General features: G+C 47.0%; 5 protein-coding genes across 5 annotated transcripts; 2 read left to right on the top strand and 3 right to left on the bottom strand.

Annotated features, from left to right (window-relative positions):
• Positions 1–1,998: 1,998 nt before the first annotated feature.
• CMQ_3829 (zinc finger protein) lies at positions 1,999–4,938 on the bottom strand (the record flags this gene model as incomplete). The annotated part of the gene is made up of 4 exons (XM_014319767.1): positions 1,999–2,454; positions 3,302–3,446; positions 3,810–3,921; positions 3,993–4,938. The coding sequence occupies 4 exons, from the start codon at positions 4,936–4,938 to the stop codon at positions 1,999–2,001; spliced, it is 1,659 nt and encodes a 552-aa protein (XP_014175242.1).
• Positions 4,939–8,239: 3,301 nt separating this feature from the next.
• CMQ_4226 (DNA repair protein rad5) lies at positions 8,240–9,769 on the top strand (the record flags this gene model as incomplete). The annotated part of the gene is made up of 3 exons (XM_014320164.1): positions 8,240–9,159; positions 9,234–9,503; positions 9,586–9,769. 3 exons carry the CDS (start codon positions 8,240–8,242, stop codon positions 9,767–9,769), a joined length of 1,374 nt encoding a protein of 457 aa, XP_014175639.1.
• Positions 9,770–11,431: 1,662 nt separating this feature from the next.
• Positions 11,432–12,091, bottom strand: CMQ_4242 (uncharacterized protein; the record flags this gene model as incomplete). The annotated part of the gene is made up of 1 exon (XM_014320180.1): positions 11,432–12,091. One exon carries the CDS (start codon positions 12,089–12,091, stop codon positions 11,432–11,434), a length of 660 nt encoding a protein of 219 aa, XP_014175655.1.
• Positions 12,092–13,387: 1,296 nt separating this feature from the next.
• Positions 13,388–13,843, top strand: CMQ_4090 (fungal fruit body lectin; the record flags this gene model as incomplete). The annotated part of the gene is made up of 1 exon (XM_014320028.1): positions 13,388–13,843. The coding sequence occupies one exon, from the start codon at positions 13,388–13,390 to the stop codon at positions 13,841–13,843; it is 456 nt and encodes a 151-aa protein (XP_014175503.1).
• Positions 13,844–14,182: 339 nt separating this feature from the next.
• Positions 14,183–16,027, bottom strand: CMQ_3734 (tol-like protein; the record flags this gene model as incomplete). Its single annotated transcript, XM_014319672.1, has 1 exon — positions 14,183–16,027. The coding sequence occupies one exon, from the start codon at positions 16,025–16,027 to the stop codon at positions 14,183–14,185; it is 1,845 nt and encodes a 614-aa protein (XP_014175147.1).
• Between the last annotated feature and the right edge of the window lie 792 nt (positions 16,028–16,819).

The raw sequence follows: 16,819 nt of genomic DNA, 5'->3' as shown, positions 1-16,819 counted from the left end.
ATCGTGACTTGTCGATGGTCGGGGCCGGAATTTTCCGCCTCTGGAATGATGTTCTTCCCTCACTTGGACCTCCGAGAGTATTCCATTTGGTCTCGGAATCGAGGAGCAGTTGTCGGCCAACTGTCGCAGTCGGCAAAGGGCTTCGCGGATATGAGGGTAGTCAAGGGCACGAGTGATTGCAAGCCGAGCTTGTATGCAAGAAGGATTTCCGGCAGTGGTGGAGGAACCAAGGAGGAAGACGATCAACGAAGATGGCCGCCTAAATGAAGACGAAGACCTGGTGATATGAACAGAGAAGTGAATACAATGAGAAGGGCGCCTTCAGTCAGGGATAGGACAAGCTGGACACAAAATGAATGCGTGAACACCGGGTGAGAAAAGTAAATGCAATGGCAAAATAAGGGTGATGTAGGACGGTGTAAGGGGATGGGGGAGTGGGAAAGAAAAAAAAGACCTGAAGAATTGCCCTTTTTCTGATGGGTCGCGCTGCTTGCTTTTTTGCGTTGTGTTCGCGCAACGCCACAAGATTCACTCACCTCTGCGAAGGAGCGCGAAGGGGGACGAGTGGATCCAGTGGCAGAAAACCAATGAGCTGCCGGCTGATCGTTTAGATCTACATAGTAGTCCGTGTCTGGTCCGTGCACCAATCAGGCCTTGGCCCTCGCCTCCCTTTTTCCTGTGGCATCCTGTTTTCGGGCGATCTGAACACGCAATCCTGATAGCATGAGGTTTGATGGACTTCCATCAACGCCAGCCATCTCGCAACATCGCGGCCAGAAAATCCAATAGTCTCAGTAGATATGGAAGGGTCCTGCACTTGACGGCAGTGATTTGTCAGAAGACGCGCCTCGCGCTGGGCGCGCCAACAGGGACGCAAACGAAAGCAAATTTGGGCGAAGACAGGAAAAGGTGTGGAAAAAAGAGGATTCAAGAAAGAAAATGCAATGGCCATGTGCTCAGACAGAAGGAAACCTGACGGGTAAAAAAAATTAAAGTTCACGCCCATTTCTTATGTGGGGCTGTACCGATGCGGCTCTGTCTGGGGAAAGAGGAGGGGAGAGGGGTTGGACAAGTGGACAATGCCGTTCAGCCCTGTGTGAGCTCCCAGACGGCTCTCCCGCTTTCGTGGCCGGCTGTCTGTCGAGCTTCAACGTTAGATGTGCGTCTCAGCAGCCGCTCTTCTCGAGGGCCAGAGCAAAGTAAAACACGGGAGCAAGCTACTTAAACGGTCATTACAGGGAGCCTGTCCCTTTGAAAGCGGCATGTCAGGTTACTGTCGTTATAAGGTAGCATACGAGTGGGTTAAGAAACTCTTCTCTAAAAGTTGGGTCTTTATTGCTGTGTCAGGTCTCGGCATAAAAACCACAAACTAACAATGGCACGTGACTATTGCCGAAGAACATCCGCAACACACTAAACAGGCCATTTTATACGTCTAGATCTGCCATGTCCATATTAGGTCAGCAGTGAAGACATACCAGCGACTTCAGCATGGCGCTATCAACCAATTTCTCTCGCTTTGTCATTTCAAATATAGCCGAAAAGTCCCACAACGAGACGTGACTGCGGGCGAAGTAGAATACTCTGTACAGAGAACACTTTGTATGCGGTATGCTGAATAGGATAGCACGGATCTTCTAGTAACAGGTCTTGTTAAATTGTAAGCGCCCAGTACGGAGTAAGAATGTGTATGTTTTTGTTGGGTACTTCCGATATACCGGCGTGCATGATATTCCCTCATAAATTGCGCCCTTCGCCATGATGAAACGACACAAGTCCTCAAACCCCGCCCATTTCGACCTCGTTTGACAGGTCTCGCCTAGGTGGAAATTTTCGCTGTGTCGCTAACCACCTATTCCGTACTCTGCAATTGTCAATAGTGCATGAAGAAAGGGTTTCATTCAAGGTCCATACAAATCTCATGAAGCTTCGGAAGCTGTTTTCTGCACTGCCTACTCAGAGGAAATAAATGCTGATAATATTTTGACTGGTTTATTTTTAAACTCCGGTTAGGTACGGCAAAACCTGTTGCAAATTCTGTCGCCAATGTCCAATCTCCTGCTCGTGATATTCAGATTTTTGCTGAAGTTTCCTATGTAAGTAGCCGATCGCATTCGCTAGATTTATACCAAACTGCAGTGCAGTGGTCTGCGCCGACTCCTGTGCACTTAGTCTCTGCTGCTGTGCATAATCTGAGAACTGCGAAAGCTCCTCAAGCTGTTGTTGCAACAGATTTACGAGCTCTGGCCTAAGATGTTGTTTCAGTATTTCGAGCTCTGGTACAAGCTGTGGCAGCAGCGGCACGTCGAGATCCACAATACGCGTATTTAGCAGGTTCGGGTGGAGCAGCTGATACAGATGAAGCTTCTGCTGTCCGATCATTCTGTTCAGCGATGCATCAACTTCCTCCATAGGTTCGTTAAAGAAGTCGTCAAGCAGTACAAGCTCCTGTTTCTTTAGTGGGGTGTTCTCAAGATTTTTCTGCTGCAATTCTTGGCTTTGGTCTTTGTGAGAAAACCTTCCACTATCCACGTCGTCCTCAGTATCATGTAGACTAGCTCTAGACTCTGTGTTTCGAATCGATGGCCTGGGTGTATGGCGAGCATGAAGTCGCGAAAAATGTGCCTGCATAGCTGCTCTTGACGGAAACGGTGGGTATTCGCAGCTGCTATATGTGCAAGGGAACTTGCGGATATGTGACATCTCATGCTCCGTGCAAAGCTTTGCTGATTCAAACCCAACAGTCGCTCTTGGGCAAGAAGTAATTCGGCACGTAAAAGCTGATGTTCGAAACTGACTCTTGAAGTATTCAAATTCTGAAGCTGAGATACCGGGAAAGTCATCCTGAGCCAATAGATCTTTGAGTGTTTCCCGGTATAATGCTAACAGAAGGGAGAGGCCATTTGCAGGTGGCTTCATCTCATGGTTTTCTGCTCGAAAATTAGTTGTAAATCATGCAAAAGGCCCGGACGTTTGTAAGTTTACCCGAAAGCTCTAACAAAAGTCTCTCGGGGGACCTTGCCAGAATGTTCTCTGCCACACATTTTTGAAGCGAAGGGTGTTGCTCAAGGCGTGACAACCTGGTATCGAGCAATAGTTTATCTTTCATCACCATTTCTCTACAGTCTGTGATATGGCATAGCTGATCAAGTCTTGTGGCCAAGTTGTTTGCAAGCTCTATCAAAGTCGTTGATGCTGGCATTGACGAAACGTGTTCCTTGTCCAGTGAAGCCGCATTAGCTAGGAGATATTCGGTCCAGTAGTCTGTCGCATATATATGAAAAGCGTGTAATCCTTTGACCACGCGAAGACGACGTTTGTCCGCGTCATCTTTGGGACCGAAGACATTGATCCCGGACAGGAGGCATGATGTTGCAGCAATTCCATGTGCGGTGACAGAGTCTGACTCTTTCAACAGCAAAGGGCTTTTGCGGTCTTGTAGAAAGCTGTGTAAGAAGTTAGATTTTCTTCATATACAAGGGTTTGGTACGGCACTACGCACTCTTTCACAGAGACGTGAATGAAACCAAGAGTTGAATCGTGCCTCTCCTCAACTAGTGGAGATATAACATCCAGTACAAACTGAGGAACGAGATGGAGAGCATCTTGTCGGCCAGAGCTGAAGGTTACAGCTGACATGAACTCGAGCCTTTTGAGAGGGCGTTTGGAGAAGGCGATCCAGCCCAGCATGCACTTCAGGCGTTCAACTGACAGCTTGTCTAAATTGGCGAGCATTCGAGTAGAAATCTCACGGTATCTTTGGTTGTCACTGTTAGTATGTGCCCGCTGCTTTGTAATAAAAAACATACAGGCTGGCAAGCTGCTCCGGCAGCTGATTTACGGACTGTTTGATCTCTTTTATTTCGTAAAATATATTGGAAGAAATAAAATCCAGGACAAGCCTGGCGTATAGGAACATTCCTAAGATTAATTAGTACCCATTGTTAGACGTCCTGTGTGGTAGCTATAACTTATAAAACTAGACGTCTTACCATCGGCCTTTCTAACAATCGCCTCTACAATATCATTGACATCTGTTGATGCAACGTACAGTTGCTCTAGTTTTCTGTGTAGTGTTTGAAGCCGAAAGTTGGAATATTGGCGAATCGATCTGTCAAGGGAGTCCTTTTCACCGGCTAGAGAAACCAAATCTGATTTGCGAAGTCGATCTGAGATGGTCTCTGACATTCGGCTTGACACCAGAACTTTGCATGCGACTTTGTTACTGGAACTTGCTTTCGCCGTGATATGTCTCATTGTGCTGATGATGCGCAGCTGCGTACTTGCCTCACACTCATCAAGCCCGTCTAGAACAATCCAGACACGCTCGAACTTGTCCGGCATAGTAGACAGATTTTCAACGCATGTCTGTAACAGCTGCTCGAGCACCCGTAAGGTCGGAATTTTCTTGTCGAGGAAATAATCATTGTAGACATAGGCCGAAAGCTCTTCGTTTCTACGGAGGATTTGAACAAGTAGAGAGCGCAGAATATGCTCGTAAGAGATGGACGAGACATACGAGTATGTGCAAAAATGGCATACAGTAAGCATTCTCGCAGTTCTCAGAAAGTTGAGAAGTTGTGCGGCCAGAACACTCTTTCCGGTGCCGGGGCTTCCTTTAATCCAAAGTAGTGGAGGGTCAAGAGAGGGCCGAAGCCATGCCTTTACCTTGGCGTTCTCGATGATCCACGAGGAGGTGCCTGGGTACTTTTCGGCCTCTGCTGAGATAGACTCGATTATGGCCAGCTGGTCAGACTCGTCCACCCTAAGCCATGAAAGAACGGACTCAAAGTGGCTTGCAGTCCGTTCTTTTTCCATCGCCACCAGCCGAATGTCACTCTCTTCTTTCCATTCTCGGACGCTTTGGCGCATTTTCTGGGCCTCTTCGATGTTGCAGGCATTCGCTTCCACGTCAATCAGGCTCTCGTGTCGCTTCATATCCTCCAAAATATGTTCAAATCGCCGCTGAAACCTGCCCCAAGACGTCATGAAGAAGATTCGCCAACCTATAATTGGACGTTAGTGGCCGACAGACCTACGACTCTTCCAACTGGAGGTGATTTCATACTACTTCTCTTCACAAACTTGTAGGCATGTCCGTGAAATCGCAAAATGTCTGAATAGAAGGCAGCAACAGTCTCTTGGAAACCAGCAGTCTTTGGGAATACCTCTCCTAGCGTAGAGATGCGTTTTAAAGACTCTGCTATCTGCGAATACGCCTTAATGATCTTTTCAAGAGCTTCGACATAATCGGAGGATATTCGCAGTATCAAAGTGATTGGCGCCCATATCCATGGCAGAAAAGGCGTCCCGTTGCAGAGGGTGTCTACAACACGGGAATAGTGTTCCAATCCGCTGAAGAGAGGTGCTAGTCGTCGCATGTTTCGAAGAGACCCTCTCGAGGACAATTGTTTTTCAATTTCCAGGGCCGAGTCCCGGACATTCTGGATAGTAGTGTTGGGAAAGTGTTGCGCGTCTACTGGCGCAATGATCTTTTCAAGGTCGTGAAATGCATCGCTTATGATCCTTCTGGCGAGAGTAGATGGGGCTCGAGGCAAGGGCATAATCTTCGAAGATACGGCTTATTGTTCTCGAGTTTGGTCATTTCTTTCGGGAGAGGCAAGTGACTAATGTAAGAAAGGCCTATCTAAATTTAGGCAAACGGCAGGTACGGAGTACAAATAATCGACACGTTCATCTGCGCATATAAATCAGCCTTGTGCCGCAGTTCGCCTAACCAATTTCGCCTAAAAAGTACGCCTAATATGCTTCTTGCACATTGGGCACATTGGGCACAGCCGTTGCTGACCGCTTTTTCCAGGACCAATCGTCAAAGTAAGGCGTACCATGCCGATTCCGAGGCGGCTCAATACAGAATTGTTTCATAATGGGCTTTCTAACGTTTCAGGATGACAAAAATGGCTTGAATTACTGCCTCGACGTCTCGTGCAAACATCCTCAGCTACGTCCAGATCTTTACGCTGCCAAACATGGAGCAGCAGTGGACAAAGAAACGGAAATTTGGATTAGAGGCAGACTCTCGGAGAGGCACTGCATCATTTGAGAGTCCAGCGCAAATGCCATGTCTGCCTTGCGGCTCTAACACCACCGGTGGAGTCTCTATTGAATCGAGCAGTTTCGCACCGACTTCACACAAATATGAACGATACCAAGCGTATCTTCCGCAAACATTACCATTTGAAGAAACGTCGACGGGGTTATCAACGATAACTTCAACTCCAGATCAGAGTATCGCACAGAGTCTTTATTATCAAGGCAACGAATATGATCAGCTATATTACCCTTTAGTGGGTCCTTCAGCTGAAGCAACTTCATGGATAGACACTGCATCGGCTGCAGACAGTCTACCGCAATGGCATTTTTACCCTCGCGACCTGAATATTTATGGTGGAAATCCCGAATCCCCTCTGCCGTTTTCATCAGTAGCTCCACATGAGGACACGCAAAGTATTATACCGTTAGCTTTGTCGCAGGAGCCATCAATGATGTTCACGAATTCAATACAGCCTCCCCTGTACAACTTTGAATACCAAGGCAGCGAATACAGCCAGCTTTCACAGTTGCGGCCTCCAGCCATAAAAAAAGAGCCTTCGCAATGCTCTTCTTTTCCAGACTTCTCATTTCAGCCATCACCTATTGAAACTAAGCTTGTACTTGAAGAAATTCCAACCCGGGTTTCTAGGCCCGAAACTGGGACTAAAGCAAGTGATCCGATAGTTTGTTTCGGCCGTGTAAGTTCGATATACATCTTTCAAGGAGACACGAAATTGACGCCTAATTGTTGTAGATTACAGAATTACAGGGGAAATGGAAAACTCAAAAGGGCAAGCCTACGCCAAGTCGGTTTCCTATCAAAATATTTTCAGAAAACCATTTCTGCGCGCTTCCAAGCGGAGAGGCTTTAGGCGAGCTGCTTCCGGAGTATGGAACGATGACAACTGGGCTTCTTGAAGAAGAGAGTCTTCAACTCTATGCTTCCTGTACGATTGCGGAAACCCTCCCGAAAAAAAGGACCAGAATGTCTTCCTGCCTGTCGTGCAAAATAGACATAACCATTTACGGGCCCAGGACCTTGTTCGATGAGATCGGATCTTTTTTCCAGGAGTATGAGACATATCTTCAAGACCCCATTGAGCCCCATCTTGACGTTCCATACCTCAACCCTCAGAGGCTTCTATCTGAGGATCCAAATCACAGTTTGACAGTCCCGGAACTCCTTTTTCAGGCTTCAGTCACTTCCAAACTTCAGAGCATTCCGGAACGGCCCGACATGTTGGACTTGCTCAGCAATCATATCTCTCTGGATGAGGCGGAGCAACCTGTGGCTATTCTGACAGAGCTAAAAAGGTAATTTGGATTTTCCTGGATTTATCTCTCAGCTTACTGATCCAGAGAAATAGGCACCAGAAACAAGCTCTCATGTTTATGCTTCAACGCGAACAAGGATGGTCGTTCGATCGAAGTCAGCCCGATATGTGGGAGATGGTCGACGGCTTGCAAGACCAATTGTATGTTTTCAGCATCCTTTCTCATTTTTATTGGCGAAGCTGGCTAAGATTTAGTAGTTTTGTGAACAGAATATCGAATGCCGTCCAGACAGAAGAACCGCCTCAATTTTCTGGCGGTATCATCGCGGATCCAATGGGATTGGGAAAGACCCTTACGATGCTTGCGTTGGCTGCAACAGATTCCAACGGCTATCAGAAACCGGAGGTTCCTTTTTTGTCTGACGAATATCAAAAGCAACTCGTGCTGACTACTCTTATCATCATCCCCCCTCCATGTAAGTCATAGGGAATTTTCATCCGATAAACGCTGCTAGAGAAAGCTAACCTCGTTAGTGATAGGATCATGGGAAGAGCAGCTGGACCAGTACGTATTTCAGGAGTAGTTACTGCTTGAATCATGATCACTGACTGCTGTCTTCGCGTCAAAGGCATTTCAAACCGGGATTCCTGAAATACCACAGGCACCATGGGAAATATAAACTAAACAGCATCGAAGAACTAAAGAACGTAGATGTGGTTCTAACAAGCTATCATACTGTAGCAGCTGAGTGGAAAGGAGCGAGGACCATGACGGATGATCAACCATTCCTTTTTTCTGTTTGCTGGAGGAGGATCGTTCTCGACGAAGGTAAGCTAGAACTGGCTTTTTGTTCTGAAATTCTGCGCTAAGCAAAAAAACAGCACACTTTATACGGAACGGAAAATCAGGAATGGCTAAGGCAGCCTGTGCTCTTGAGGCGGTGTCACGTTGGGCTGTCACGGGCACGCCGATTCAGAACCGCCTGGCTGATCTGGCCGCACTGCTCTCATTTATCAGGGCCCATCCGTATACAGATCCCAAAACGTTTGACGCTGACATTTCCCATCTCTGGAAGTCGGGAGAAGAAGAGGAGGCTGCCAAGCGCCTGAAAAATCTCTCTGCATACCTGCTACTTCGCCGGCCGAAACAGATAATTGAGCTGCCCAGAAGATTGGACAGAAAGTGCACGGTTGATCTGTATCCAGAAGAGCGAGAGCTTTACAAAAGCATCCATGACCAAGTTCTTATTGAAATCGACGAGGCCATGCAGATGGGATCGGAAACATCTCGAGCAGCAATTTATGCTAAAACGCTGCAGAAGATTACCTCGCTACGACTCATCTGCGATCTAGGGTTGCATTACCGCGGAAGACATGCCGATAGCAGCAGTAAAACTGCCAACTTCCAACCGGCTCTTTCAACGAAATCAGATTCAGAGGAAACACGGGAGGCTTCTCTACAAAGCATATTTGACATGCGGCGTGATCTGGACGAAATCGAGTGCATTCAGTGCTCTTCACGATTTGGGCCAACGGATGCATTTCTGGGTGATGCCGTTTCTAAGCATCAAAATATGGCATGGTTCTCGCGCTGCCAAAAGTTCTTGTGCATCAGTTGTGTCAAAACGCAACGACAGGCCGAGATTAGCTTTCCATGTGGCCACCTGCCTCCCTGCCTAGCAGAAGCGGTGAATCCGTATCTGACTGAAGAAGTGGCCGGCCATGAAGCTAAAGCATATACGTCCGAGGGCACTGACGATGTTGTGCGCTTGCCGTCCAAGGTGGAAGCATTGTTGTTGGATCTTAAAAGTCTACCGCCCAACACAAAATGGTAAGCGTCCTGGCCTCTGAACAGCTAAGAATCAGTAATCGAAATACGACTAACATAATACCACTACTTGACAGCCTAATATTCTCGGCTTGGCGACTCACACTGGACGTGATCCAGAAAGGTTTGGATCAGGCGTCCATTCAGAGTACCCGCTTTGACGGGGAAATACCACAAAAAGGGCGTCAGGCTGTCGTCGACAAATTCCGCAATGACCAGAACATCAGCGTCATGCTCTTAACTCTATCGTGCGGCGCTGTTGGGCAAGTGGTTTTTTGTTCGCCCACTTTCTGTAGTCGAATGCTGACTTTATGTACTCTGCAGTCTGAATCTAACCGTCGCGACCCGTGCGTATCTCATGGAGCCACATTGGTGAGAATTGGCATTTAGCAGCATAACGGTATAATTTCAAGCTCACACTATCGACAGGAACCCAACGCTGGAAGAGCAGGCTCTGGCACGAATCCATCGTCTAGGCCAGACCAAAGAAGTCACCACTGTTCGCTTCTTCGCGCGAAACACATTTGAAGAGGCACGTCACACTCTTATTCTGTTCCTATTCGAGTTTGTCGATTTTCGCAGCTCCCTGCTGACCTTCCACAGAAAGTCATAGAGATCCAAGAATCGAAAAAACAGCTCTCTGGCGTCCTTCTTTCACACCATGACAATGGTCATTCGGACGAAAGCCTTGAAGGCTTGCACGTAAGCCCTGTCTTGGCACTGGTACGTGAGCAAAACGCTAACACTGGTGTAGAATCTAAGGGCTTTACTTTGATTCAAGGTTTGAGTGTTGGAAACGAGCTTGCACACTCTCCATAAAGGCGGGGTAAAAAGTTCCTCAATCTTGCCCAGGTCTTTTCGATCACATGACTAAAAACGTAGCGTTCCTGACTAATGTTTTGTTAACTACTCTACTGCGTGTGGCAGATGCACCAATTGGTGCGCATCTGCTTACGCCACCCGATACAGCTATGAAGGCGGCAGGAATAAGTGGTGATATGTAGCCTCGGTGAATATTATTCTATGTATTCAGTTTTGTATAGAGCGTTGCTATTTATACGTTGTTGTTTTTTGCTATCCGTACGGAGTACTCCGTACATCAATCGACTAATGGGTGAAAAAAGGACATCAATTAAAGCTATGCGTAGAATAGCAGAGTAAGCAGCCTAACCGCCAACCAACCTAGCCTTAGAGACTGCATTCTAATTGCTATGCTAGAACTCGGCACAATTGAGGACTGCTTAAGCTGTAGCAAAGATAATAGCCGGAGTGGTGTAGTTTATCTCAATAGAATTGTTGGCTGTGTTGTGCGCGATCGGCAGTAGAATCTAATTATATCAGACACAGAGCTGTTGCTTGCGTGGCCCAGGTGCGCCGTGTCGATGATACTTCTGTCAGGTTAACCTCAGCAACGGTTTCCTGCGAGATCTGGCTATAAAGCGAACATCTTGGGATATTTTGGGTCGTGCATCAGTCCTAGGTCATCAGTCATGGTGGGTATGCAAAGCAGAAATAACAGCAAAGGTCTTGTTGACAGTGATTAGATATGGTAATAGATTGATTGTACTTCGTAAGTTGTTGACTATCCGGAGACTGTAGAAATGGGCGCAATGCCACTGCTTTCATACCTTGACACCGGCCACATGATCCGTACTGCGGAAGAGGGCGTAGCATTAGTTCTGCTTGGCATCTATGTACGATTATACGCTGTAAACTGATTAATACACTTTGTTTGTATAGCGGACGATTGCCCTACTTTGCGAGCCGTTAGGAGTACTGTGATGCCCGAAGCTATATCTTGCTTTTTTAGCTACGTATTAAACTGGCCTGGTGAGGAGGCATCTGGAACGATCACAAGGTTACCTACGGCTAGGAAAGTCAGATCAGGGCCGACTTCGGAAATGCAGCTAATGGCCTTGTAGCCTATTGTCCACGGTAGCGTGCCTCCTATCAGCCTCTAAACATGTGGAAATCTGACCCGCAAAGACAGACGTAGTGATGAAGTATAGCATCATTCATGTTTTTCGAGTTGGAATATAAACGTCCTAGATGGTCATGTTATATTATAAGATCCCACTTCCGTGCTTCGACAACATACATTCCACAGTCACACATAAGCCGTGAAGGATTAAAGAATAGCTACAAGAAAACACAACTGTAGGTGCTTGTAGGATTCTATTCTATCAAAGATTTTAATCCTACTTTAACACGGAATGGAGAAACTTTAAGTCTATAGCAAGTTGCCAATCAACATTGTCGGTTGCATCACGTACGCTTAGACACCCCGGTCGTGAAGATAGTCCTGGCATTTTTTAGGGCATTGATCAAACTGCTTGATGTTGTCCTGGGCCCAAATGTCTTTCCCTTTGGCAACATGTAGCATGCCAGAACCGGGCAAGGCGGACGGCGTGCCAATAAACTCACTGGTGTCGATTTGAATTTCCTGGGCCTTATGAGCTACGCCGGCGCCCTTCCAGTTGCCCACAGTCCATAGTTTTCCCCAAGCGTCAATCTTATACCAAACAACCGCCTTAAAGTGGTACCTCTTCTGGTACAAGTATATGGTGGATTTAGGGTCAACCTTGACAGTTGTAGTGCAAGTCTTTGTGGTAGTGACCTCTTGCGTAGTGATAGTACTGGTTGAGTTACCAAGGCTTAGCGTAAGGCCCTCAAAGGCACCACTAACATCCATTGTGCTAGTTTCATCTTTTGTTTTGGCGTCTCGAAACTGGGTTGAGTAGGTCTCTGTGCGCGTGAATGCCTGGTTCGATTTGTTCTCCAATTTCGTAAATTGAACCCACTCAAAGCCAAGAAAGTGAACATCGACAATTTTGTAGAGTGCTTGGTCGCCGGGATCATTGTATAAAACGCTGCGGTTTTGCCGCACAATAGTGTTGGCGGTTCGGTTGTAATTAAGATGATCTTTGCCGGTCATTTTTGCAAATATGGAAGAAACTTGGGTTGATTTAGAGAATTTTATGGGAGTTAAGAAGTTGATGGAAGTAAGAACTTGTAAAAGAGTTAAGGTTTTAGACACAAATAATGATATACTCTGTGTAGGGAAAGGGCACGGTTTTACGCTGTTTTTTTTTCCTTGACATGTGTCTCGGAAAGGTTTATTGATAATTCTTGACGTTTGAGGTCTATGTCCTGCGGGCCCTCTTGTGACGTAGCGAAAGTGGGACAATGGAGTGTTTACGAAGTGCATTCTCATACATTCAAGCCCTGTATGAACGACTGCGTTAAAGGGAGGTCCCTAGATCCGCTTGTATTCGTGTTGGGTGGCGGTGGTTATGTCAAAGCTACACGCGTTTATCCACAAGCTGAGTCTTTAATCCACAAGCTGAGTCCTTATTCAATAGATTGGTCCATTATAAGAACCGACAACAAATATACTTTCATGATGTATGGAACTTGAGAGGGGCATGGCCTTTATTGAAGAAAGTGGCTGTGTCATGCACATTGTACAAAGTATTGTATTGGTGGGCGTCTTGTTGCTAAAGGTCTCTAGTAATCTATCTGGCTATATAGCACAGCCAGCTACATACTATACACAGTTATTCGCACATAGTTGTATTGCACATAGTTGAAGAGACATAGTTGCTCAGAGTTGCGACAGCGGGGCTTTCAAAGTAAAATATGGCCAACTTGTGAAGCTGTATTTAGAGTTGATAAAAATATCGCGGCGCCGCTATTGGAAGAAGGGACGTCGCGTGACAGGGCCTTTAATAACGGAATACATTTTTAGTTCAAATCTCTGCATGTGCAGTCACGTCATGATACCCAATACATCTAACTCGCTCGGTCTGTACGAGCTTGGCTTGCATAAGTAAACAGCTTGGTATGCCGATTGTAGCAGTTCCGGAGTACAAGTGGCTTGCGTGAGCTAAAAAAGGGATTTAGTTTCATTCGTAAACTTTCTTTTTCTTACACCGTATGGTTGGGTTGTGTGTAGACACGACGTAGATCAGCTTTACAACTACATGTTTAAGCCGAAAATCATTTCCCCTTTCTTCCTAAAGAAAGAGAGCGTCGATTGGATTTTTGAAATTAAATCAAGTGTTTGTTTAACTTTGAGAGGTCCTAAATGTCACCGTCTATCTAGAAAACTGTCTATAAATACTTACTACTTGCCCTTCCTCTGTATCCTCACATTCTATCCTCACATTCTATCCACATCTTCATAACTTCAAATTCAGACATTAGAAAATATAAATTGCACGCTTTTACCATGGCGGAGCTTACCTTCAATAAACCAACTGAGGTCGAAGCGCCCGGATACGGTATTTGGGTTCACCACCGCCTCAGCGCCCCCGATCTCACACTGATCGACTTCGACTTCGATGTCGGCAGTTCGGTAGAACCAACGTTTGACGGACACAAGCTCATCATGAAAGGGAGCGGAACTTCTGGCCTCCTACGATTTCGCTCTTCCAACGGCGAAGAGGTTGGCATCGTAGTCGGAGTTCACAACTACAAGCGCTGGTGCCACATCGTGACCGACTTTGGCATTAATGAGACTAGCCATGCACGACGTGCTAAGTACTACAGCGACGACGCAGCTTTCTCTGGTCAGCTATGGGCGCAGGCCGAATCCTTTACCACGACGTCGAGTAAGGGAAGACCGGTTTTGATTGACTACTTTGTCAAGGAAGGGAACGATATGCACGCTACTGTCAAGTACTAGTTAGCCAACAAGACGTGTGAAGCCAAAACAACTCTTTGGTCAATTATCGACAGTACCTAGGGTGTTGGTACTAGCTGGAGAAGGCAGAATGTTCTGGACAGAGAATGGATCAGTAGCAGTCAGCTATATAGACTCAACGTCACCTTTTGAAAATCTCGCAGATGACAGCTTAAATATAGTGAATAGCAATAGGCTAATTTACAACAAAATCCTGTCATTCACCCCTTACCAATCCCACGTCGCCTCTAAGGGATAAGCACCGGTGTTGTACACCCTAACACAGGCGTCAAGCACCTCTACAACGGCCTGACTACGCCAGACAGACCGAGCTTCCTCCTACTATATGATGAACACCGTGCACTTTTCATCCTCTGTCGTCGCAGCCAAACTAGACAAAAACCTGTCTTCATCAGTGGCACTGATCCGGGAGTGATCCGAAACTGAATGATTTTCACGAGCCAAATCTTGGAACATGAAGCTTGTCCAGTGTCCGATTCTCCTAAAGGTGCTTGGATCGTTTGGGCAGGGAACTAGAACGAGGCCGCAAGCTTCGGGCGATGTACCAGTAGTTGCAATGATTGGAGCTAGATATGCACTCTTCCAAAGAACGCTACCATGAGTGTTGTTTAGCGAGATTCCGTAGTGCTGGTTGTGTATCTTTGCCACCTGTCCTTCTTGTGCAGCTCTTCGGTGGTTGTCCTTGTTGTCGAGCTTGCACGGGCACAGAAGGACGTAGTCAGGACCGCCACCCGACTCGGGGAGAGAAGGGCGTATCTTGTAAAAAATAGATCGGATTTGGAGGTATGCGTGTTTTTCCGGATCGAACATGCCAGTTTCCGCGTTGCCCGAATACGGTTCCCCGTGGCGCATCTCAAGAAAATTGGCAACGACTTTGGTTTCGGCGACTAACTCGCTAGAGCGTGGCATAGGGCCATCGACTGCCGTTTGCACAGAAGCCCAACTCCAAGAAGGGGCAACTTGGTAGCAGGGCTCCTTAAGGTCGTCTCCCTTCCGTACCGACCAGAGAACCTGGTAGGGCAGCTGCGAGACCCATAGACCAAATGCGTAGATATCAATGCCTTGTAGCGCATTTCCAATGATAGTTGCCACTCCATCAATAGCTATCAGCTTGTCCGTGGCGTAGGTTATAGAACACGAGGAATACAGCCCAACGATTGAGTACCAACACTCATATACTTCGTCACGTCTATATTCGACAGCGTTCCGCATCCGTGCAAAAATGTACCCGTGCTGTTCTCTCCGAGTCAGTTCTCGCCGAGATCTGTCGATTAAACGAACGTTGACTGCGGTGTTGTTGCGCTTGTATATCATGCAAGGTGCCGTTGTGGATGAGTGAGCAACCTTCGGCGACCTCCCATGCAGGTGGCCAGAATCAACTGTTCGCTGACAGTAGCTAAGAAGATGCAATTCTTTTCGCTGTGCCTCCGCTCTCAGCCTGTCCATCTCCATCAGGACATTCTTCAAGCTCTTCATTTTCAAAGAAGGTGTCTCAATGGCACGAGGATGTTGTGAAGGCAGTTTGACAGGAAATGCTTCTGCGGCCGACGCTTCGTGGCATTCCCACATGAGCTGCTGGCTTGAGCAGTGAAGCTGCCTTGGAGACAGCAAGCGCTCTTGCAGCACCCAGGCTCTCTGGTTCAGTGGCGCAGACTCGACGCCGACCCCCCACATTTCTGTTGCGTAGAACAAATAGGTCTCACCAAGCGAGACAGACGATGAGGCCGAAGGGCTTGTGTTCGCAGGGCTTGCGTGTGCATGGTTCTCATCCGTGCCTGAATCTGTCTCCGAGTTCGTATCGGTAGACCAGTCTAGGTCGGACGTTTGTGCCTCGTTGTCGCATGCAGGGGGCACGCACAGCGTTATCTCAATAGGAGAGATTGCCATGTTATTGCGCTTGAAGAAGCAGCCACCAGAGGGTCCTTGAGATGCGGTAGCCGCGATATTGCAATACGAGTATTGATACACCTGTGCCATCTTGCTGCTCTCTCTAATCCAGTCCTCCCCGCCAACGGAGTCTTGTATGATACACAATGAGTCTATCCAGAGATACTGTATCTTGAGGAAGCGGCAGAGACAGATGGCGTCACGAAATGTCTTTGGAAGGTCGTGCATCGTTTTTCCAGCAATCATCTCGTCGTAGTTGCCTTGTGTGAGCTTCAACATCGTCTCTTTTATTCCCCAGCAGTGGCTTAGGGTCATGTAGCTTTGAGGAAACATTTCACACTCATGAAGTCTGATGACGGTAGAATGGCAATTGTACCGACAAGGCTTCCCGACATCCAAGACTCGTGTTGGCCACCAGCTTCCATTTCCTGAAAGGGCAGTCTTAGAACAGACTGGGTGATTCTTGAGACAATGTTTGAGCCACTTGCGACACAGCCTCAGTGAATTGGTACTATCAGTGCTGTCGGTGTTGTCGATGCAGGAAGAGAAACAAATGCCTAATGCGGTTTCACCTTTCTTGAAGAAAGGGATCGAGCTATTGCCTAAGATAAGAGCCAAACAACAAGTTAGACTTCATCGTACTGTTCTTAGTTCTATTTTACGGTCGACACATCAGTCGTCTGTGTTTATGTTTGCCTGCGAGACTGGCACTTGCAACCTGTAATCTCTATCTGGCAGAAAGGGCCACTTTCAGCGAATACTTGAAAATATATATCATGGCTGCGGTAGAACTCGGGTGCATCTGTGCTTCTCACGGACCACTGACAAGACACCTCGAATAGAGAGTGTTTCCAATTTTTGCACGTATCGTCCTGGGTATGGATGCCAAGTTTATCACATTCCTCAGGAAATTCTTGCAAAATGTCATGGAGATGGTGTTTAAAGTGATCATCCAGAATAATGCACAGCCGGCAGCCCAGCTGGGAAGCTTTCTCCAAAGCATCATATGATTCATGGGAGGATACAGTAAATGGTGTAGGAGGGTTCCTTTCTAACGGAGGAGATGTTTGT

Source organism: Grosmannia clavigera (assembly GCF_000143105.1).
Source record: "Grosmannia clavigera kw1407 unplaced genomic scaffold GCSC_113, whole genome shotgun sequence".
Classification (NCBI taxonomy): domain Eukaryota; kingdom Fungi; phylum Ascomycota; class Sordariomycetes; order Ophiostomatales; family Ophiostomataceae; genus Leptographium; species Leptographium clavigerum.
Note: the sequence above shows the minus strand (reverse complement) of the source record. Positions and strands in the feature narration are given on the sequence as shown.